At 51.3% G+C, this 23,914-nt stretch overlaps 1 protein-coding gene across 2 annotated transcripts in view; it reads right to left on the bottom strand.

Moving 5' to 3' along the window:
* Positions 1-23,914, bottom strand: part of GCK (glucokinase) — a 366,089-nt gene that overhangs the window by 181,241 nt on the left and 160,934 nt on the right. The window contains exon 1 of one of the 2 annotated variants that reach the window (XM_078666754.1): positions 3,460-3,693. The exons of the other annotated variant lie outside the window; for it this stretch is intronic. Within the exon in view, the coding sequence (XP_078522880.1) occupies positions 3,460-3,468 (9 nt within the window). The 5' untranslated portion in view covers positions 3,469-3,693. Of the gene's footprint in view, positions 1-3,459; positions 3,694-23,914 lie in introns of those variants that run through there. 2 annotated transcript variants of the gene reach the window in all.

The raw sequence follows: 23,914 nt of genomic DNA on the forward strand, positions 1-23,914 counted from the left end.
ACTTAAACCCTGTAAGTGGTACACTTATGTAGAGTTTGTGACGAGCAGGGGCCTAATCAGATTAATGTTCTCGATCCAGTCTGCGCATCACACACATCTTCGTAGGTTACTCTGCAACTCCAGGCTAAATCTTAAAGGAGGGTAAGCAATTGAAATCTCAAGCCAGATGTTTGGCTCAGCTTGAGACCTTGAACTCTTGTGGCATCTACCTGCCCTCACGTTCTAACCTCATATACCAGGAGCTGATGAAAAAGCATTGGCCTTTGATGAAAAATGGGCAAGAGGAAGAGATACCCATCTAGTAGCTGAATTGTACATTTAGAAAATCTGGGGTCAACACCTGCTCCCCTGCTAGAACAAATTGTGTGATCAAAGGCAAATATTTTATTTTATCAAACCTGTTTTTTTAAATTATCACAAATGAGAGGACCTTCAAAAGCATGAATTCAGGAAGAGCGCTGTATGAAAACTTCTTGTGTTTAATATTATATAATATTGCTCCATCTATAAGAATCTAGGCCACATATGGGGTGCACATGACAACTGACTTGCCTCTGATTTCACTAACCATAGTCATCAGAGTGGGGGGGAGGCATAACTATTTCTAGGTTTGTGTTTTGAAACTATCAGTTTTAATGAGCGCCTGTCAATGCAGTGATATAATCTGCATGATAAAGGAATGCACTATATTAAAAAGCACCGTTATCATATTTTTACATTCTTTTGTTGCATGATTTACATGCCAAATATTTTCAAGTCTCAGCTCCTGCACTGGCTTTTAGAGCCAAGCCTGGCTGACCTTTGCCTTAGTTCTGGCTTGCCTCTTCCTGCTAATATATTGGCTCGTCCACATCTACCAAGTCTGCGGCAACAGTGCCTTATTGTCACTGTTGTTGCAGACAGCTGATACGACTGATACTGTCAGGCCAAGACCGACAATGTGACTATTAGGGGATGTTCCAGCCCATTCATTCCCCTCATGAAACTATGTCCCTGTGTGTTTGAGAGTGCTGGGGTGATTGCTCAACATTGACTGATGCTAAACAGAACCTTTATTTCAATCCCTGTATCCAACTGATCCTTAAAAAAGGGTGGTGCATGTACTCCTAGTAAGACACAGAAACAGGGGAAGGAAGGCTAGGGGCTCAAAGTACAACCAAAGAAGCATTGTCAAAACCAATAGGTCCCATCTATGGGTCTAAAGTGCTATGACAAGGTTAGCACAGACTGCATGACATGTCTTTTTAGGTCTCCCCTGCGATAGCACATGCAGTACAAGAGATATTGTATACAACGAGGGGCTGTCCGCCTGCCCATCGCTTACCATTCATTGGTTTAATTGCTACTCTTATTTACTGCCTTCTAACTAGCCAGTGCATGCTGGTTTCCCTGCCTTTTATTTCGACTGGAGCATAGACCAAGTACTGGTTACTTGAGCTTTTTTACTGTCCTTCTGCTGATAGCACTGTGATTGAGGCACTCTTTTTATTATTTTTGTTTCTTCCCCTGTCGTCCTTGTCCGTGTTGCTTTTTCCCTGCCACCCACCAGTTTTCCTTGATATTTCTTCCCCGCCCACCCCCATGTTACTCTTGCTTCTTTCCCTTCCCACACCTGTGTCTCTGTTGGTTCTTCCCCTCCCACCACTTGTTGTCCGTGTTGCTTCTTTCCCTCTCATCACCTGTTGCCCATGTTGCTTCTTCCCCTCCCGTCACGTGTTGCCCGTGTTGCTTCTTCCACTTCCACCCTGGTTGTCCATCGTGCTTCTTCCCCTTCCACCTACTGATGTCTGTATTGCTTCTTCCCTGTTGCTTCTTGCTTCTTCCCCTTGTCTGTGCTACTACTTGCCCTCCAGCTGTCTGTTTTACCCACCCCCACAAGAAAACAATGCACTATGATGCACCCTGCACCAGGCACTACAAAGCGGGGTTTTTTGTCACATTCCTCTTTACCTTCCATCATTCCTTTCGTTGTCAGAGTTGCCCTTTCCTTCCCACCGTCGTTCCCATTGTCCGCATTGCCCATCCCCACACACCATAAGAAATAAAAGCACTATGATGTGACAGCATCAGAGTGCTTTTTTAATGACTTTTAGCCATGGTGCTCAGCAGCTGCGCTGCTCTACAACATGACTAAAACACACTGGCAAAGCCAATAGCTCTTGCAAAGGTGAGACCTATTGGCTTTGCCAATCCTTGTTATTTCTGTACTTTCAGCCATGCTTCACAGCAGCTGCACTGCTGAACAACATGACTAAACAAAACATTGACAAAGCTAATAGCTCTTGCATCGGCTTGTTGTACTAGCTGCAGTTTTTGGGAAACACTGTCAAATAAAAAATAAGCTGAGGGCTATACACAGACTTCGCATGCAACAGTGCGCTAGAGCCCAAAAACCTCTATCAAACAAAATACTACAACATTAACTAAAGACTATAAAGCACACAGTTTTCTAAATAAACACATTTGTAAAATGGGTCTGACAAGAAGCTTGTGGATACCTAATGCAATACAGATAAATATTATAATGTGTAAAACAAATCCAGTTTTACTTTATATGAAAAGGTGTTAACAAAAAGTTCACATATTTTTATAAGACTTTCTTCTGACTCGTGAAAAAATCAAAATACAAAAGACATTTAAGATGTGGCAGAGACATCTGGGAAACTCGTATTTAATGTGCAAATTAATATTTCTACAGCACTAAATACTGCTGCCAGTAGCTGCGGCTTACAGGTTCATGTTTTTCAGAAAATGCCCCCATAATTTGAGGAAGCAAAGATCCTTAACTATGCCGACATCTCAATCGGGTAATTTTTTGTGAGCGAGTTCCTTCACCAGTACCTCAAAACTATAAACTACCACGGAAAACTGTGTTTACAACATTAAGTCCAGTTGTGAAGCCCCAGACTTATTTTTAACCAGGTTGGTGCCCATTGCATTTTACTGCCTGATATCCTCAGGCGCTATTGCACATTCATTGTGCAAATATCGGAATATCTTGCAAATGAACTGGCTGTTTCGTATTCCGTTTTATAATTTATCAGTCTTGCCAAACTGAAAGCAAAGGAAGTCAGTTTGCTCATTCATGTAAGTACTAACTTTCTTTTTAAAATCAGACAATATGTTCCTTTTCAGAATTCAAAGCTTGGAGAAGTGCTTAGATTTTCTGAAAAAAAGTATATGAATTCCAAATTTTCAGCCATTCAGCCATGGGAAAAAAAATGACTTCCTTTGGTTGTATTGAGAAAGGGGAAAGGTCCATTATCTTTTTAAGGCCACTAAACTCTGAAATTACTTAATTTTATTTTTACATATAACGTAGTGAATTTTATTCCGCATTAGGCAACATATATAGCTAGGCCAGGCTGGAGGTCTCCTTTAACATGCATCAACCCCTAAATTGAAATTATTCCGAAACGTGCAGAATAAATGTTTTAAGGTCAGATAAGAGAGCCTTACCAGGTCCATGCTGTCCTGCTCGTGTTAGATTGTTTGTCCTCGACCTCCAAAGTGCATAGTAGGTGCTGGGTAGGTTCCGGTTCAAATCTGACTGACCGCCTCGGTAACGCTGAAGAGTGGACAGAAGCTCCCGCCTCGCCGCTTCTCTGTTTCTCCGTGCTCTCTCACTCGCCCACCCTCTCAGAGCGTTGTAGTTTGTTCAAGGCCGGGAGCCGGCGATAGCCTGCCCTGGCCTAGCGTTTACAGCTGACCCTGATAAAGGTTCATGCAATGTTGAAACAGTGGCGGAGGCCTGCCTGCTTCAATCGCCGAATACAGGAAGGGGCCTCTCGTCGGTCCAATGTACACACCTTTTTTTATTTTCACTAAAGGTTAGGTACTGAGTGCTGCTGATAGTATGCTGAAAAAATGGTAAAAAGAATAGAAAATGGTAAAAAGAATAGAAAATGTATCATCGGCCAAATTTATGTACAATTTGAGCCGGGGCAAAACAAAAATAGTAACTACCTCCCCTTTACACAACTTGGTGAGAGGCCTCTAAATTTTCACTTACGCCGGGTGCCTCACATATGACATACATGTCAATAGACCTGATTCAGGCAGTAGCCTCATGATTTTTATCTCGATATAAAACACAAAAATAAATTACTAAATAGAGTCCTTCGCCAATAAAGTGGATGGAATGTGGGACCTTGACTGAGTAGTCAACAGTGGTATCAACAGACTTGAGGCTACATTTACAGTATGAACAAATCCTTGGTTCATCTATTAGAAACATGCGGCGGGGCTCCTGTGGCTCTGTCGACAGAAACCACCCTCTAATGGCCCAACAGGATAGGGGCCATCATAGTTAGGACATTACGCTGCCCACCCTTTTAGGGTGGCCAGTATAATGCACATTTTTTCCTCTCCATCCTGGGTCATTATTCTTTTGTTTTTCTGAAACAAATTTCCGTGTTCAGAGTTTCTGAAAAACAAAAATATGTGAAAAAAAAGTTTGATGATTAAACGGCTGTGAAAAACAATGCTGGCCGTTCACCAAACTTTTTGTACATTGAAAAGAACTGCTAATACTGTAGTTCTTTTAAATAAATGTACATGACTGCAGTTCCTTTAAATGTACAGAGATGAACGTTGGACCAGCGGTCAACTCTAAATTTGACAGACTGTAGTCCATTAGAATGGCGGAGGTAATATCCTTAGCCACCCTGACGACGGAGTATCATCTTTCAAACCATAAACCAGGTCCTGATCCAATCCCAGCTTCCCCACTTGAACATGTAGTCTAGCCTGTAATTCCTTATGCCTCTCTTCCTTCAGCTGAAACATCTGGGTGCACCATATGAAAATGTATCTGTGGACTCGAATAATCGTGTGGAGAAGCGTGGCTCAGTGGTTAGAGGCGGCAGACCCAGAGGCTGAGATCGACTGTGGACCAGGGTTCGATTCCCCGCCTCGGCGGGTCTCGGGCTCAAAAAAATTCCACGGACTCGACAATTCTCGTTCTGGTGCCTACTCAACTCACGGGGTCACACTCTGCGACTCTGGGCAATAGCTTGCTTAATCTCCACTACGGCCCCTCGCGGCGGGATGCCTGGCTTTCACCTTGTGGACACCCTGCCGGGGTTTCTCACAGGGGAATACCAGGACGGGTTCCCTAAGCAAGCGCCGGGACGCTCACGGGCAGCTGTGCGCTTTACAAATCCAACACATTTACATAATCAGTGGAAGCGAGTACAAGTGTCCCAAGTTATGGATGTAAAGATGCCCAAAGAAGATGTACTTTGTTATAGTCCTTTTGTGTGTCTGTCTCCTAGGGCTGTTAGTAGAAAGCAGAAAGCGAGGAGGAAGAAACTTAAGATCAACATGAGTAATTAACAAGCACTGACAAAACCAATGCACCTTGCTTTACATCTGGTGCACAACTGTCTCATAGGAGTTAAGCATGGATTACCTACATTTCTCTCTTTATAGGCCATTGTTGTGTAAAATTAAGTAGGCACTTCTTGACAGGGCTAGTATACCTTTAATGTCACAGCAACATCACTTGTCAATCAATCAATCAATCAATCAATCAATCATATCATTTGTAAAGCACACTACTCACCCGTGAGGGTCTCAAGGCGCTGGGGTGGGGAATGTAAACTTGTAAATCAGATACCACCCTAAATTGTGGGTTGGTAACTAATAAATGGTTTTCAAATCGGAAAGAGAATGCCCTTTTCACCTCATTTTTTATTTGCAATTCAGAAGCGGTCGCAAAAGTCCTTTAACAAGTCGGAACGAGGGTTTTGTGAACAAAAAATCCAGTTTTGCTGTTGCAGATCCTGTGGTTTAGTGAACCACATGGATTGCTATTCCAAAAGGGCTTTGTATATGAGGCTATGATTCGTTTTTTAATTATAGTTTTCCTCTTTATCAGAAACAGTGATACAACAAGAAGTGGCCCTGAGGACAGTGCTTTAAATGGGAAAAAATAAGTGCAGACACTCATTAAAATGAGCTAGAGCTAGAGGTGGAGTGAGGGGGGGAGCTAAAGGCAAGACATAATGATACCTAACAACTTCTACATTAGTTGAAGCACATACCAAAACAAATGAGCAATGTGTTTATATAAACAAAGCAGGATACCTCATTACACAAAATGAAAGGGAAATGCGATAATATGTTAACATTTCCTTTTTTTTGCAATAGTTGCACCTTCTTAATGCCATACTGTTCATTGTTGTTGTTTGACACAATACTATATATTTTTGAGCACGTGAGTAGGAAGAAACTTAAAATACCCCCACTTCGAACCAAAGCTCCTATGGCACCAAGCAAATGAAGCAAATCATCATGACCCTCCCCTTAAGATATCTCTTGTCTCTTCCATCGATCTATCCATTCATCCTTTCATCCTACCATTTACCTGCTGATGCCCAACATTTAACCTTTACATTCTGTCATCTATTCAGTCTTTCATCCATCATTCAGTTTTTCACCATTCCGTCTGTCCACCCTTTATATACAAACCTATCCATCTCCAAACCTATCCATTAATCCTTTCACTCATCCATCTCTTTATCCACCCTTTCGCTCATCCATCAATCCTTTGGCTCATCTATCCATCAACCTTTTCACTCCTTTATTCCCTCCACCCTTTCATTCCATCCACCCTTTCACTCAATCCCGCCTTTCACTCATCCATCATCCACCCTTTCATCCATCCTCCCTCCCTTTCATTCATCCATCCAATTTTTCACTTATTCACCCATCATCCGTCCTTTTATCCAATCATCCACCCTCTTTCACCCATACATCCATGCTTCCACTCATCCATCTATTCATCAATCCATACATCTATACATCCACCTTTGCTCACTGAACCATCCACTCACTCACTTACTCACCCACCCACCCACCCTCCCTTTTACTTTATTTATGAATCTTTGTCGCCAAGCAGACATGTACACACCTCCTGAGAGTGTCTTCATTGAATCTCTCTTTCTGTCACTTTTTTCTTACAAACAATTCGGACATTATTCAAATGAGCCCTGCTGAATAGCTCAGCTGGGGTCAGATCGGGACTACAGAACCAGCGCCTTGGCTGCCAGAGATACAGTCCACTCCTGCTCACCAGCCATTGAGCCTCCCTTTTCAAGAGTACCGGTACTCTCCTCAGCAGTAGAGAAGTGGCGGTACTCAGAGTGACAAATCTAAGAAGTACCGGTCCATTTAAAGCACCGTCTATGGGCCTTTCAAACCAATACAGTCCACGAAAGAATACAATATCAAAGTCAGCCGTGGCCTGGGCAGGTAAGAGAGGTGGGGCCGGGTGGCGTAGCGGGGGTTTATTTCGACAGGCTACAACAAGGGAAAATATATTATTAATTTAATTTTCCCTCATGGTCATCTGTTGAATTCCCCCCAACCTGGCCCCACCGCTCTTACCTGCACGTGCCACTCCTGATCAAAGTAATCAGTAAGGCAATAATAGCATAGAACAATTTCATTGCACATAATAGTAGCACAGTAGTGAGACAAAAAAAGTAAGAAGAAACAGATCACCATGCATAGTTTTAGTCTCTGTAGGTAAGAAATTAGGTGTCTACTTACAAGACCGGTCCTCGGTCGTGGGTAGTTTAGAGTGTCCTCACCTCACAATCACAACACCCTAACCTTTATACCACTGGGTCTATGATTCTTAATGTTGCTATGATAACTTGTTGGTTCATACCTACCTCTAGTGTGATATCATAGCACTGTGGACTTTTTGGGATGTGTGTTTCAGACTGGTATCACACTCGGCAACTCTGGGCATTAAGCTTGCCTCATCTCTACAACGGCCCCCCACAGACGCCGGGGATGCCTGGTTTCACCTTGGAGATACCCAGAAGGGACCATCTCACAGGGAAAGCCAGGACGGGTTCCCCAGCGGTCTTCAGCGCCGGGACGCTCACGGGCAGCTGTGCGCTTTACAAGTCCAACACATTTACATTTACTGTGTTCTGCTCTATCACTAGAACACTATTGTGACTGGGGAAACTGGGGGGCATATAGCCATAGACAATCATGTTAGATGGTTGAATGGCAATGTCGTATTAATTCAGATGTTAAACTATGATTTTAGTATGGCAGGGGTGCAGACGCAAAGCAATGCCATTTCTCCTTGGAGATTATGGGGGTCATTAGGATGACGGGCGGACTTTGTCTGCCCATCATCCTAGCGGGGTTTGGGACTGCCCGCCATAAGGGCGGGGGTCCCGTGGGGGGCATTAGGATGTGCCCGCCACAGTGACGGTGACAAAGCGGCAGGCACCGCGCGGTGCCTGCCGCTTTGTTAATGCAAATGTGAGGGGGTACCACAGGTACCCCCCGTGTGCAGCCCCCACCCCTCCTTCACTCTGGGGGCCCGCAAGGGGCTCCCAGAGTGAAGACCGCATGCCTTTCCGTGGCGGTATTGCCGCCACGGAAAGGCATGACTGACGGCCCATACTAATATGGCTGGCGGTGTCTATGAGACACCGCCACCATATTAAACATTCTCCGCCCCGGCCGCAAGGCGACCGGGGCGGAAAAGCGGCGGACGGTCTTTCCGTCCGCCGCGGTCCTCCGCCATACTAATATGGCGGGGGGGAATTCGGGAATGGATGTCGGGTGGATTGCCTCCGCCAGGCCGGCGGTGGCTACCGACAGCCTGGTGGAGGCAATCCGCCCGACACCGTAATTGAGCCCCCAAGTATCTATTTCCACAACAGTAAAAGCAGTTAGAAGTGTGGTGATGTTCAGCTTCTAGGTATATCTGTGCTATGTTGGATGTATGTGGGATGCTTTATCTAAAGGGTTCTGCAACAGGAAAACAGTGCAAAATATATCTTTGTTGCGTTTCATTGTGGAGGCGCTTGGCGTCTACTGCTTTTGGGAGCAACATGATGGGTGACAATATGCCGTATCTGTACTGTGTTGGATGTAAATGACATATTCTGTCCACTGTGTTCTGTTGCATTTAAGTCTAATATGTTTTGGTGGTTTTTGCTGTTGGGTGCAATAAGATAGTCATGGTGTTCCCAACACCACATTAATATGTATTGATATTTCCCGGTTCAAAAGAAAAACCCGGTAAAAATTGATGTGTGAGTATGTGTATAAGTGCTGCCTGCTTTACTATTCATCAATAATGGGGTATGAATTGTTTGGGCTCTCACATGACTCTAATGTATGAAGACATGCCCCAGTCTCTAAGGCTCACTCACCTTCATCGTTTTGCAGTTAAATGGCCTCTGTAGGCCCCAAAAACTTGACCCTAGATCATCCATTTTCAGCCACGATCATACAGCCCGAGTACAAGGTAACACAGCAGCGGCTCAAGAATACCCAGTGTTGAGCAAAAATTAGACATTTTGCTGCCAAGTCTGTATTTGTCAACTCAACAAATTAGTGATGAGGAACTGATGATACAACTTGGTTTATCGTGCCAAATGCCATTTGCATAGTGAATATTTTGTGAAAGTTACAGCAACAATCAGACAATTAATCTACTAATAATTAGGGAGGAACCCCTGAAATGAAGGCCCTTTCTTGATATGTGTGACCCAGGGGTGGGCAACTTCTGCCTAAAAATAACATACCATAATGCAATGTAACTGGGGCAACATGACATCGGGGCTCAACACGTGCTGGTATGCACATCCAAAGGTAGGTGAAACCCACTAATTTCTGATGAAAGGATGGTCAATGGATCAAGGACGCAAGGGTATAGAGCACAGGGCTGACCTTTTTGTTGTGCCTTTTGTTTCTCGCCTACTGTTAGTATGGAAAGTTAATCATGACTCCCTGTTATGGTGGGCCGGGGCACTGGGGCTGAATGGTGGTTGCATAAACTTTAGCTATTAACTGTGTCTGCCATGACATTTGAAAGCCACGAATGAACACAACTGACAACATCTGGGCAAAATAGCTTGAAGGTACTTGCATACTTATTAGCTTAGAGCCTTTTGTGATAAATGGATTATGGTGCCAAGAAAGGAGCTAAAACTCTGACAAACCAGACTTACAATTAATGATCTATCCTGCTGTGCTTCCTCACTTCCTTCTCACTGCAGAGGTGTCCCTTTTTTCCACGGTGATGACGCGTTTAGGTGTCTAAATCAAAAAGTGCATTATTAATCTACTCTTGAATTTGCATGTGCATACTGACATGAGGATAACTCAGTTAAAATGAATTTGCAAGGGGCGTGGCCAAGATGGCGACCTGATCGGACGCAGGCTTCAGTGGCTCCCTGCCCCGATCCTTCCTATAGCCCCTTAAACTGCATTATTGACCCCCCATGCCCCTGATACCTTGGTCAAACGGTGAGCGCATTCAGTAGTTAACCCTGGAGTATGCTGGCGGGACCGCCGGAGGCCCGAACCACGCTTACGGAGAGAGGCTACGGGGCCGCGACTGAAGAAATGGCGGCCAGCCCAATGTGGTAACCAGCTCCGATCCGGCCTCCGACAACAGCCTGGTCCCTCCTGGGGTCGTTTGGACCCGTGCCGCTGCCCTATCAAACTGTGCCCTAGGTGGAGAGGCAGCGTTGGACACGCAACGCTGTTTCCGTCGCACTCCCGGCGGTGTGGGGAGTTGGCAGGCGGGATTCGCGAAAATCGAGGCCCCGGCTTCGGGCCTGTAAGGAAGATCCTCCGGAGGCCCTCGCTGCTGCCCTACCGCCGTGCGCCCCGAGCCGAAGAACGGAACCCGGAACACGCTGAGGCCCCTGTGCCGCCCCTGCCTGCTATGTTGGAGCGGGGGCAGCAGAGGTGTGGGACCCGGGGGCGCCGGCCTGGACATTGCAGTGGGCACGGCGGGGTCGTCGGCGAGCAGCGGAGTTGCCTGGGGTCGACGGGCCCGTGGAGGCTCCGAGATGTGCGCCCTCCAGCAAACCGGGGCTACCATTCAGACACTGCAGGGCTCCTGGGACCGCCGGACGCAGCGAGAGCGGCGGCTTGATAGACAGCGGAGATCGAGGTGAGGAGAGAGACGTGGGGCGGCTGGGGACGCACAGCTCCGGGGGCATGATCGAGCCCCCGGCATTGGGCCTAGCCATGACCGACGGAATGGTGGCGGGGCCGGATACCTGAATACACCAGCACCAGACTCACCGACTGCCGAGACCAAACTCACTCCTACACATCCAAAGGGGTCGGGCCCATCTGGGGGACCGTGCCTGCAGCGGGCTTGGGACGCTGCCGCCCGGGCGCAACCCTTGGACTTGCCACAGGCCCCACTGGGGCGAGCCTTGAGTGTCGGCTCTCCAGCAGGCCCCCACGTTGTAGTTGCTACCCCCTGACCGGAAGACGAGAGGCAAGGTGCAGGCCATTCTTGAATCGGCTATCTACTGCCCTGCTCCCTACCAAGGGCCTCGAGATCGCGACGGCGGAGTCAGGGACCCGCAGCGCCACAGACTACAGACACGCTTGAGCTCCCCGGGCCTAGATAATCCCCCCCGAGATACCTGACGGCTGGTGTGGAGACTCGGCCCAGCGGCCTGACACGACATTGCGGGCCTCAGGGGGAAGAAAGCAAATCATACGCTTCCAGAGCTGCTGGCAAAAACTCTACCCAAGACTGGCAAGGAGCCATCCTCCCCCGATACCGCAAAACACCGCCGGCACCTTCTGGAGGCGACACACCCATCACCAGGTCCTTTTTGGAGACCCTGTTCAACTCCCTTCGGGAGGATTTCAAGTCCCTGAAGCAGGACGTAGCTGGGGAGGTCAGGGAGCTCAGGAGAGATGTTGAGGGACTTGGAGAGAGGGTGGTCGCTATTGAGGAGGCTGACCAGACAAGGAGCAACGAGATCGAACAGCTCCAGCAGGAGATTTTGAGACTCACGGATCAACAACTAGAAACTTCAGGCCCATGCAGAGGACCTGGAAAACAGGTCCCGTCGCAATAACATACGGGTCCGCGGGGTCCCTCAGAAAACGGAAGGGTCAGACATCACTGGCTACCTGCAGGACCTCTTCCGGAACATCTTGGGGGAACCGGCTGATTTTGCCATTCGGATCGACAGGGCACATAGAGTGAGGCTCCCCAGACGAGCTGCCGCCCCGCCTCCAGACATCTTAGCCTTTCTCCATGACTTCCCGCTCAAAGAACGGATTCTTCGAGAAGCCAGACGGGCGCAAACCCTTCAGTTTCAGGGTCACCCTGTCGCCCTGTATCAGGACCGCTCAGCCATCACGTTACAGAAACGAAAGACATTCAAAGTGGCGACGGATTTTCTAAGGCAACAGGAAATTCCTTATACTTGGGGACACCCGTTCCGCCTGATATTTAAGTGGAACGGAGCACTGCAACAGATGCGCTCGCTCAAGGGTACTTGTGCTTTGTTGGGGATTGAGATGGAAGAGGACCCCCCATGGGTGCGGCCGTCGCAGGGGCCCTCCAATGGAGGCTGGCAAACGGTGGAACGTAGACGGTCCCCGGCGCATCGCCTGAAGCCCGAGGCCCACATCATCACGCAGGAGAGAGCGACGGCTGTCGCAGAGGTGGCCAAGGAAACATCACCCTCTGACTGATTTCTGCACCCTATGGGGGGGTTATTCATAGCATATAACATGCTCACGGGCTGGGAGGGTGATGGGCGGGGGGCCACGTGGTTGCCGCTGAACACGACCCTTGTTTTTTTTTTAACAGATTTTTATTAATTTTTCGTCAAACATCCTACAAACATTCAGCGTAAGAGGACCACCTACACAGTGGGTCCAGTTTTCAGGATGAAAATCAGCATTATTCTGTATCCCTCGTCCATATCCGACTCACCCTCCCACCTCCCCCTCTACCCCCACCCCCCCATGTCAGTGTGCCATCTACTATTCCTCCTATGGATTGGCATAAACCCCTCGTGCTGCATCACCCAACTCCTTCCGAGGACATACACAGCTACATCCTGCGGGGGTCCGGCGAACCCAAGTAAGCGTGCAAAGCGTTCCGTGTCCCCCTATTTAGTTCTTCGTTCCCTTCCGGCCAAAACGCGGAAACCAGCACGTGCGGTGAGGTTCTAGGTCCTAGTTGGCCCCATCTCCTGTGTGTTCACCCGTGTTCCCCACCCCGCTCTCTGGTGCCTGACTCGCTGGCGCATCCGCCCCATCCCCCTCATCAGCCTCTACTGTTAACTGAAGGTCCGCTACCAGCGCACCCCACGCCCTGGCCGCATCCAGCGCTTTGTCATTAGAGGTGTGTCTGGCTAATTGTAGTCCAAGAGTCCCCTTCGCTACTCGCCCATTGTTGGAAGGTCCCTCGCCACCTCAGAAAGCTGGGTCCCCCCCTGGACTTCCAGTGCATGGTGAGCTCTCTTTTGGCCATAATCAGCCCCAGGTCGAAGAATTTGCTCGTGATTTTTGTGGCAGGCGTGTGCGGAAACCAAAGTAAAAGGCAAGTCCCCATGCTTACTTCAATCTGATACCCTGTTACCCCATTAAGACATGTCATAACATCGGTCCAGTATGTATCCAGCCCTGTGCAAGACCAAAACATATGACCAAAGTCAGCTCCTTCCGCGTTACATCGAGGGCACATTGAATGAACTCCCCCAAAGACCTGTTGAATTTTGACTGGCGTCAAATAAGCCCTGTGCAGTGTAAAATATTGGACCAACTGAAACCGGACGTTGCGCATGCCCTTCCAGGCCCTCCGCATGAGCTGTGGCCAGGTCGTCTCCGGTATCGACTGGCCGAGGTCCTCTTCCCAGCACGCCCTCAACCTATCCAGGGGTGGGAATCCCTCCAGGGCTAACCTCCTGTATAAACAGGTGATAGCCTTGAAAGTGCCAGCGGCCATCGTGACATATTGTCAGCCTAATGACTTGGGGGGTTCCACCAGACCCATCCTCCAATGTTTCTGGATGCCCTACACTAAAGCAGTATGCAATAAAAAGTCACCCCTCGGCAAATCAAAGGCGCTCTGCAGCTCGTGAAATGGCAGGAAAACACCATCCTTATATAGGTCCCCTATCATGTGGACCCCACGCTCCTCCCAGCCGGCCAGTGCTGACCAATCCCCGCCATGCGGGATGGCAGTGCACATGCCCAGAGGGATCTCCGGGGCATACGGGCTGGTGATTCCCGCCCGTTTCTGGCAACGCAGCCAGCACTGACGAATGGTGCGCTCCTCGAGAGTGAGCTGGTCCAACCGAAGCTTCTGCTGGAGCACTATAAAGGACAGGACATGGCGCTGAATAATTCTGCCCTGTGGACCGTCGGGACCTCTAAATTCCCGTGCCACCGCCTGAGTGAACCACTGCAGCTGCGCCGCCAGGTAGTACCACTCAAAATCTGGCACCGCTAGTCCTCCTTCCTCCCGCGATCTGTGTTCAGTGCCACACGTCTCCTGCCGGTGCCCCAGATGAACCCTATTACCATCGACCGTAAGATCCTGAAGAAGGAAGTCGGAATCCACACCGGTAGCGTGCGAAAGAAGTAAAGCAGCCGTGGGAGAACCACCATCTTTAACAACGCTACATGTCCGGCCACTGACAGCGGAAGGGTACGCCAAAACCCCATACTGCCTCTGATGCCCCTCAACGCTCTGCCTACGTTTCCTTCATAAAGGAGCGAGTGGGTATGATAAATATGAACACCAAGATACAGTAAGCACTCTGATTCCCAGCGCAGACCCTCTAGTGCCGTGGGTCGGGCTCAATTCGGAGCTAGTGGGAATAGACAGGTCTTGGACCAGTTAACCTGCAGCCCCGACAGCTCACCGAACTCCCGGAGGAGGGCGCGTGCCCCAACGCACCGAGGTCTCCACGTCGGCCAGGTAGAGTAAGAGGTCATCAGCGTTCAGGGAGATATAATGTGGTTCGCCACGCAGCAGCACCGCCTCATAATGTCGTCTCTGCCGGGCTCGTGCCGCCAGGGGCTCGATCGCCAATGCAAAGAGAAGCGGAGGCAAGGAGCAGCCCTGTCAGGTGCCCCTCTCCACCAGACATGCCGCTGATACCGAACGGCCCGTGCGAACCCTGGGGGTAGCGGAATTATACAACAGCTGCGTCCACCGGACGAAATCATCCCCCAACCCGAACCTACGAAGCACGCAAAACAAATACGACCATTCCACACTATCGAACGCCTTTTCGATATCCACCGATAGCACCGCCGCGCCCGACAGACCTTTCCCCTCGACTTCCATGACCCGTATCAGTCGTCGTATGCACGTCGAGGTGTTGCGCGTGGGAATGAAGCCCGACTGGTCCGGATGTACCAGTGTACGCATGTGAACTGACAGCCGCGTGGCCAAGATCCTACTCAGCACCTTATAGTCCACAGTAAGCATTGAGAGCGGATGATAAGCCGTCCTTGCAGTAGGTAGCCCACCCTTCTTTTATAGTGGCACTATAATCGCCTCTCTGGCTGATGGTGGCAGCCTGCCCAGTTCCCAGGCCTCACCATACACCTGGTGTAATTGTGGCGCAAGAAGGTCAATGTACGAGGCATAAAATTCCACCGGCAAGCCATCCGCCCCCGGCGTCTTTTTCCTGGCCATGTGCTTAATCGCTGCTCTAATCTCCCCTAACGATATAACAGCACCCAACGCGTCTCTCTGTTCCGATTCTAACTGTGGTAACTGCGCCTCCTCTAAAAAGGTATCTAAGCCAGCCGGTGGCACCGTCAACCTGCTCTGGTAGAGTGTTGTGTAATAATCCAGAAATTGGTCGTTAATCTCTTTCTGCGATTGAAACCAGGCCCCCGGTGGGCGTGGCCAATGACAATATCGGGGCGCCCCTAGTGTGGGGTTGGCCAGCCACGCCAGCAGCGTTCCCACCCTATCTCTCCGCATGCACCCGAACCATGTACTATTTGTAATCAAGACAGCGAAGCCTCTCAACGTTAGCGGCCACCCGTTCCTGTGCCGCTAGAACTTCCTCCTTACTGCCCCCAGGAACATGATTAGCCTTCTCTACCTGCCGCAGGCAGCTCTCCTCCCGTTCTATGTCGCCTAACAATGTCCGACGCGCCCCCGCTGTGGTTGAGAGGCATACACCCCGTATTACCACTTTGAAGGCATCCCACTCATGCGCTCTAGTAGTCGCCGACCCCGCGTTCTCCTGGAAGTAATGTTCGCTGCCCGCCCTTACCTCCGCGCTAAACACTGGGTCCTCCAGCGCTAGCGGGTTCAGCCTCCAAGCAGGAACCGCCTGTCGTTGTCTCGACCAGAGGACCGTGAGCAAACAGGTGTTATGGTCCGAGATAGTTCTCGCTAGGTATTCACTGCGATGTGTGAGTTCCAGGGCCCCAGGCGTGCAAAGAACAGTGTCAAGGCGCACATGAAGGTCGTGGGGTGCGGAGTAAAACGAATAATCTCTATCTGCAGGGTGGTGTGCCCGGCAGGCATCTATAAGGCTCCATTCCTCCTGCCAGTTTCTTCGCGCCGTGGCCACCCTGCGCACTACCGATTGCGCCAGTGGAGGATGGGAGCGATCCGCCTCCACGTCCACCACCGAATTAAAGTCCCCCCCCATAAATACAGTGCCCATCAATAGGGACGCCAGCCTCCCCGAGAGTGTCGAAAAGAACGCGGCCTGTTCGGAATTCGGGACATAGACACTACAGAACGTAACATCCCGGCCATCTAGACGTCCTAACACAGCCACAAACCTTCCGTCTGAGTCTACCATCGTTGTCATGGGTTGAAAGCGGACCCCTGCGCGCACCCAGATCAAAGTCCCCCTAGCATAAGCGGAATCAGTGGTATAGAAGAGTTGCCCCCTCCATCGCCGCTGTAGCGCCTGCCCTTCTGCTTGAGTTATGTGCATTTCCTGTAAAAAGGCCACCTGGACCCCCCTACGGACCAAATATGCATGTACCTTATATCGCTTCCTCATTGAGTTGAGACCCCGCAAATTCCAAGTAATACATTTTAATTCAAGTCTAGCCGCCATAGGCAGGTATACAGCTGGATCCGACCCCACACAACCTTAAAGGCACACTGACAAGCCCCTGTAACTTGAAACAACCCCAACCAACCCCCATCCCACCCTCCCCCAGAACAGGCGTCAAACAGTTGTTACCCATCCAAACCCGACCCCGCAATCGGGGAAACTCTGGTAACCACCAGAGACTCACAAGTTATGTGAGGTAGAGGGGGTGACCCTGCACCAGCCAAGCCGGACAGCAAGCGACCCATCACACCGTGATAAGCTGATCTCGTACCTGTTAACCTCCTCACCCCAGCAGCGCCTTACCCCATGCGCATCCCCAGTCCTCCAGGGCCCTCTCACTCCCCAGCAATCTCCCCTCTATACGGAAGAAAGCGCTCCTCCCAGCGTCCCACTAAACGGTCTCCCAGCGTGTCCCACTGGTCCAATGTCATAGACCGACCAGGCCCCCTTACTGAACTTCACTCAGCATCCAGGAGGATCACTCGTCCAGCAGGCCATCGGCCGTCTGCGGAGTGACCTGAGGTAGCTCCCCAGGGTCCTTCTCGGAGCCCCCATCAGAGCCTCCAAATTCCGCCTCATCTGACGCCTGCCGGGAGCCCGAGTCCACCAATGGAGCCTCCGTCACCACTCCAGAAATAACCGACACCGCCTGCAGGGCAGCCTGTCTCTCCAGCTCCGTCTGTGACGCAGATGGGGAACTCCTGTTCTGTGTACGTTTCCGGTTGCACCTACTCCTGCGTGGCTTAGGTCGCTCCTCCGCCGCCTCAGCCCAGTTGCTAGCGCCGTCCTTACCAACCCAGTAACGTTCCAGCCACTGCCAGGCGTCCTCCGGCGTATCACAAAAGGTCGCTACTCCGTCCACCATCACTTCAAGCGTGCCGGAAACAGTAAGGACTACTGCACTCCCTCGTCACAAAGGGCCCTCTTGACTGCCAGGAAGGAGAAGCAAGTTTGTTGGACCTCCTGAGAGTAATCGGGGAAGAGAGAGACCGAGGCGTTGTCCACCTTATACGGGCCGGCCATCCTGGCTTGTCATAGGATGATGTCCCGGTCTCTGAAATGCAGCAGGCGCGCAACCACCGGTCGGGGAGGGCGGCCCGGCGCCGGAGGCCTGGCCGGGACCCTGTCGGCTCTCTCCAGCGTGTAGAAGTGCGTTAGGCCCTCAGGGACCACCACATCCCGCAACCACTTTTCCAGGAAGGAGACCATGTCGCTCCCTTCAATATTTTCCGGCAATCCTACCACTCGGACGTTATTGCGCCTATTGCGTCCTTCTGCATCCTCCGCCCTCCTTTCCAGTTGGCGTACTCTACGCAATAAGTCCTCCATCGTGGCATCTGTTGCCTTTTGGGCCGGCTCCAGCGTCTCCAACACCAACTCCGCGGTCTTGACCCGATCAGCGAGCTTGTCGTGATCCGCCCTCAGTAAGCCTAGGCCTGTCGACACCTGCGCAATGTCTTGCCTCAACGCGTCCCTCATGTCCATTATGGCCTTGAGGATCTGGTCCATCTGCTGCTGTTGCAGCCCTGCACTCTGGCCCTCGGTTGAACTTTGTCCCTGAGCCTCCGGTACGTCCTCAGCCTGGTCAGCCGGCGCCGTGCCCATTCCCTTTCGCAGCTTCCCCAAGGTGCGGCCCTAGGCCTCGCTGACCGTGCTAAACGCAAAGGTCCAACTCCTCGAGGCGCCCCTGGTTGGAATAAGGGTCGTGCTTCTCGCCGTTCCGTCCGGTCAATCCAACAGGGCTGAGGCCCGACCAGCCATCTGCGCATGTTGGTCCAGGCACCAGTCCCCTCTCCAGGGCGACGCCGCAGATTCCACAGTCACTCACCGAGCCGGTGGGAGCACCCCTTGCCAGCCTCAGTACCCTCTGACCAGAACCACCATGGGTGCATAAGATCCGCAGCGCCTCACGGTGCACAGCGCAATCCGGCCGATCACCCCCGTACCCGGTGGAGGTCCGTCGTAGCCCCAGACCTTCCTTCTCTTCTGGCAGCAGCCCCGCCACTAAGGGTCTTCCAGGAGCCACCACTCGCCCGGGACTGCTACCTTCAAGGATCAGGGCGCGTCTTCCATCACCACCGCCAGTCCACGGAAGAGGCGCCCCCGTCAGGGTCCAGCACAACTTGTGGGCGCACCAACCGCCAATATGGCAGCTCACCGGCTCAACCCTTCTCAATGGGCAGAGCGCCACATATCGCCTCAGGCGCTCCAGCTGTCCCCTCCGGACCGGGCTCCCCTCAAGGCCACCGGTCTTGCCGCGTCATCCAGGCCACCAGGCAGCACCGCTCCTCAGGTATGGCGATATTGCATCAAGTCCACACTAGGGCACCGCCCCCCGCCGGTGACCGCACCGCCGCCATGAAGCAGAGGTGATGGTGGCACAGATCACCGGGCCCCACCTTCAAATTGCCACCAGTTTCTGCCCTCGCCTTCGCTAATGTCCGCGGGCGCCTCCTCCTCCGGGCGCCCGTTAGAATGAGGCAGGGTGTATGCCACAAGTCAGCGCCGGCCTCCGCCCGTCCCCGATGGCTCGATCGCCCCAACGGCCCATTCGTCACTTGAGGCCGGGGATTTAGTAGGCCTCTCCGGGCCGCAGGCAAGATGGCTGGTCCCCGTGGGCGGAGTCACGCTGTTCTCGGAGCTCCCCGCTCCCAATCGCCGCTCAAGCGTTCCACAGCTCCGGGGCACCACGCAGGGTTATCAGCGCCGCCGGGGGAGTCTTAATTGCAGGATAATTGCCGAGATCAGCCCGGAGCTCGGGGCTCAGGCGTCCATGCTCGGCAGCGCTCAAGCCACGCCCCCCCGAACACGACCCTCGTAAGTAACTTTACCACGGCCCTGCGTGGACTGGCAGGACTGGGACTATGCATTCTCATGGTTTGGGTGTTGGGAGGTGGGTGGTGGGGGGGATGTTGAACCTTCGGGTTTGGGAGTTTCTGGCTTCAGGGGGGGCGGGAGGAGGGGAGGGCCTGTTGGGGCGAAGTTGGGGCTGGGGTTAGGAGTGGGATTGCGGGAGGGAACCAGTGTACTAGAGGGTTATGTGGGGCTAGGATGCTCATTGCATCTTCATCGGATCCGACAGTGGGATTGCATTCACATAGCGCACAGATCACCTGACCTCCTATGATGGACTCCAGTTTGAAGGTATTAACCCTTAATGTGAAGGGCTTGAACAACCCTATTAAGCGGAGGGCTGTGATCTCGTACCTGGAGAATTCCGGGGCCGACATTTGTTTATTACAGGAAACCCATCTCCTGCCTAAAGACTGGCACAGGATGCGCTCACGTGCCTTTCCCCAGCAGTTTTTTTCATCTCTCCCAGCGAAAAAGGCAGGGGTGGCTATTCTGGTGTCCGGGCGCTTCCGGGGCAGCGTGGGAGATAAGATGGGGGAGATCAAAGGCAGGCTGTTAGCATACACCTTTTTAGTGGGGAGCCAGCGCTTCACGATCGTATCCCTCTACGCCCCAAATTCGGGACAGGAAGCCTTTTTAAAAGGCGCCATTTCCGAATCACTTCAATCCTCTACTTCCCTCTTGCTCATTGGGGGGGACCTCAATCTAGTTATGGTCACAAATATGGACAGGTCGGGGCACCGCTATGGGGACACCGGCGCCATTACGGCCGCCGGTAAGGAATGGCTACATGAGAGGGGCCTGATAGATCTAGGGAGGGCTACACATCCCAACACATCGCACTTCACGTTTTACTCCCACGTACATCGCACATATGCCAGGTTGGATCACTACTTGGGTTCCTCTGAACTACTTGCCACCCTCAGTGACGTGAGCATTTTACCAGCGGCCCTGTCTGATCACGACGCGGTTGAGTTGACACTCCGGGTCCCAAAATCTACCCGCCCCCCTAGATCCTGGCGATTGCGCGAAACCCTCTTACAACGACCGGACGTCGCCAAGCAGCTTCACGCGTGCCTCACTGAGTATCTGGCTATTAATGACACCCCCGAGACATTGGTTTCGGCCCTTTGGGGGGCCTTGAAAGCGGTGGCCCGCGGCGAACTTATTGCGATTGCAGCGGCAGAGGCCAAGGTCCGCAAAGCAAAAAGGGATGAACTCACTGCTCAGGTCTCTGAACTGGAGAGGGTTCATAGCTGCACCGGTGCTCCGTGGGTCAGGATACGACGCAGAAACCCAGAGACAGCGGATCGATGCAACTTTCATCAGGTAGTCTTCGCAACAGGCCATTAAAGAAGTACTGTTGACAGTTGAACTACGTACTACCCTTCAGGATATCTTTCCTCCTGATTTTACAAAAAAAGGGCTGAAGAAGAGGCACTGTTTTTAAACCAACATACGTCCTAGACTATCGTAAGAAACAGGGACTGCAAGGCAATCACTCAAGACATGTGTGGCCTAGAAACAGATCAATAATAAGGGTTTTTTCCAAATTGAAGTGGATCACGCATCTAAAGTGGGATAATATAATAAGTCGTATAAGTTTAAACAGGCTAGACAACTGGCAGCAACATACTACCCATATCTCGACTAGAAACCATCGTTCGGATTACAAACAGAGAACTCACTATAAGAAGTGATCCTCATCAAGAATCCAGGGGCAATTACATATACCCCCTGATTGTGACAGCTTACCATTGGTCTTGATAAAGGTGGTAACTATAAGGAGAACCCACCGAAACGCGTCGACGCACAGAGTGGTATAATTCAAGTCTCCAACACCAGAGTTGATATGCTGATGTCATAGCAATACAATATTGGTGTTATCACAACGGAGCCAGAATATACAAACTGTATTCAACAATTGCATGTTGTACCTGTTCTGTCTTTTCTTCTCAATTGTGCAGGTCGCAATTGTGTGTATTGTTTTAACCGTGTTTTAAGACTAGGGATCTAGACTAGTGAAATAGCGAATAGATATAGATAGAGCGGAATTCACCGCTCTTCACCTCCGTCATACCTATTACGTTGGGGGGAACAAAACTGGCCGCTTACTTGCTAGCGCCCTGAAGGCGAAAACCCAACGTTCCAAAATCTCCAGCCTCACGGATAACTCTGGTTTAGATATCACGGGGAGACCCAGGTTGCGGAGGCGTTCCAGACCTTCTATGCCACTTTATATAAAGCCGACTCTGTATCGTCGGAGGACATTGACGCCTATTTGGAATCGGCGGAGATCACGGAGCTATCTCAAGCTAATGCGGATGCCCTAGATGCCCCTATCCGCCTGGATGAGGTGCTCGCTGCTATCTCCCGCCTTCGCCCTCTCAAATCCCCGGGGCCTGATGGCTTCTCGGCTAGATTTTACAAAACCTTCAGCCAGCTTTTGGCTCCTGTCCTCACCCGGCTGTTCAATTCCTTCGAGGGCCCGAGTTCCATCCCCCAGATATGCTTGCAGCCGAGATAGTGGTGCTGCCTAAGCCGGGTAAGAAACCCACACACTGCTCTGCGTTCCGCCCTATATCTTCACTTAACCTGGACCTAAAACTCTTTACGGGTGTCCTAGCGGCGCGTCTTGGTCCATGTTTACCCGGGATCTTGGAACCCGACCAATCGGGCTTCGTTCCGAATCGCCAATGCAGCGATAACACTAAGCGGATACTCCATTTGATTGACAAGGCTCACTTCCAAAACTCGGATTCTGCACTGCTGGCTGTTGACGTTGAGAAAGCGTTCGACCGGGTCGACTGGACCTACCTACAACGAGTACCTGGTGGAGTGGTATAGGAGTGGTATAGGCCGGAATCCGAGAAGCGATGGTTATTTCAGGACAGGGCGATGGCCCAGACAGCCCTCTGGAAAATTCCATTCCTCCCCCGGCAGCGTCGGCCACGCTACTTCTTGCGATCCCCCATCACTCGCAACGTCATGCAGGTCTGGAACGCGGTCGCTGTCAAGAAGGGGTTGACAACCTTCCCCTCCCCACTTACCCCTCTCTTGGACAACCCGGAGTTTCCACCAGGCACTGCCCCTCATGCATTTCCGCAATGGCGTGGTATCAGCTGCCTCTCCGCCGGCCACCTTTTTGACCTACAGGGATTTCTCCCCCTCTCGGACATAATTCAGGGCTTTAACGTTGTTTCCCCCCACTTATTTCAGTACTTCCAACTTCGGCATTGGCTCACGCACCCAGACATCGCCCCCCTAGTTGGTAGACCTATGACGGACTTTGAGAAGTGGCTGGTGACAAAAGACTCGGATAGGCATCTTATCTCAGACCTCTACAAAATGCTCACGCCCCCAGCCATCTCGGGCAAGACAGCGGGCCAGTAACTTTGGGAGGCGGAACTGTGGAGGGCCCTATTACCCAAGGAATGGAGTTATGTATATTATAGAGCCTCTCACACCACTCGCAACACTGCAGGTAGGGAAGCAGCGACGAAGTTGTCCATGTACCGGCATCTCACTCCGACCTGGCTCAACAAGGGCAACCCGACAAGTAGTGCGCTGGGCTGGAGGGGTTGCGGGGAAAGGGGCACCTTGACTCACCTCCTCTGGGAATGCTGTGAAATCCAGGACTATTGGAAGACGGTCCAGGATGACATTGTTTCTACTTTGATACTGAAATCCCTAGATTCCCAGCTTACACCATTTTAGGCCTACCTAACGCACTCACCTTTCCCCTAAAGTCCCCCAGAGGTCGTCAAATGGGGATCGCCATGCAAGCTGCGACACAACATGTTCTGTCCCTCTGGGGCTCAACTACCAGGCCCACTCACACGGGATGGCTGCACAAAATCTGGTTCACCTTCGGGATGGAACGTATCTAAGCCATGCTCACACATTCCACGACTGCATATCGGAAGGTCTGTCTCCTGCTGCTTTCCCTCCTATCCAAAGAATTTAACGAGATCACATGCCCCAGGTACCTTCGCTTACTGCGACTCACATGATCCTTCATGATCCCATGGATAACTGCGATACTTATTCTGTGAATGCATCCGTGATTGTTTCACGAGTCCGACACACTAGGTGGGGTGGTAAGGGTGGGGGGAGGCTGGGAACGTGGGGGAGCTCTGGTTTTTGTTCCCACAGTTTTGTTACCTCACTACACTTGACATTTGCAGCCTTGGCAC

The sequence above is a fragment of the Lissotriton helveticus genome, chromosome 11 (genome assembly GCF_964261635.1).
Source record: "Lissotriton helveticus chromosome 11, aLisHel1.1, whole genome shotgun sequence".
NCBI lineage: Eukaryota > Metazoa > Chordata > Amphibia > Caudata > Salamandridae > Lissotriton > Lissotriton helveticus.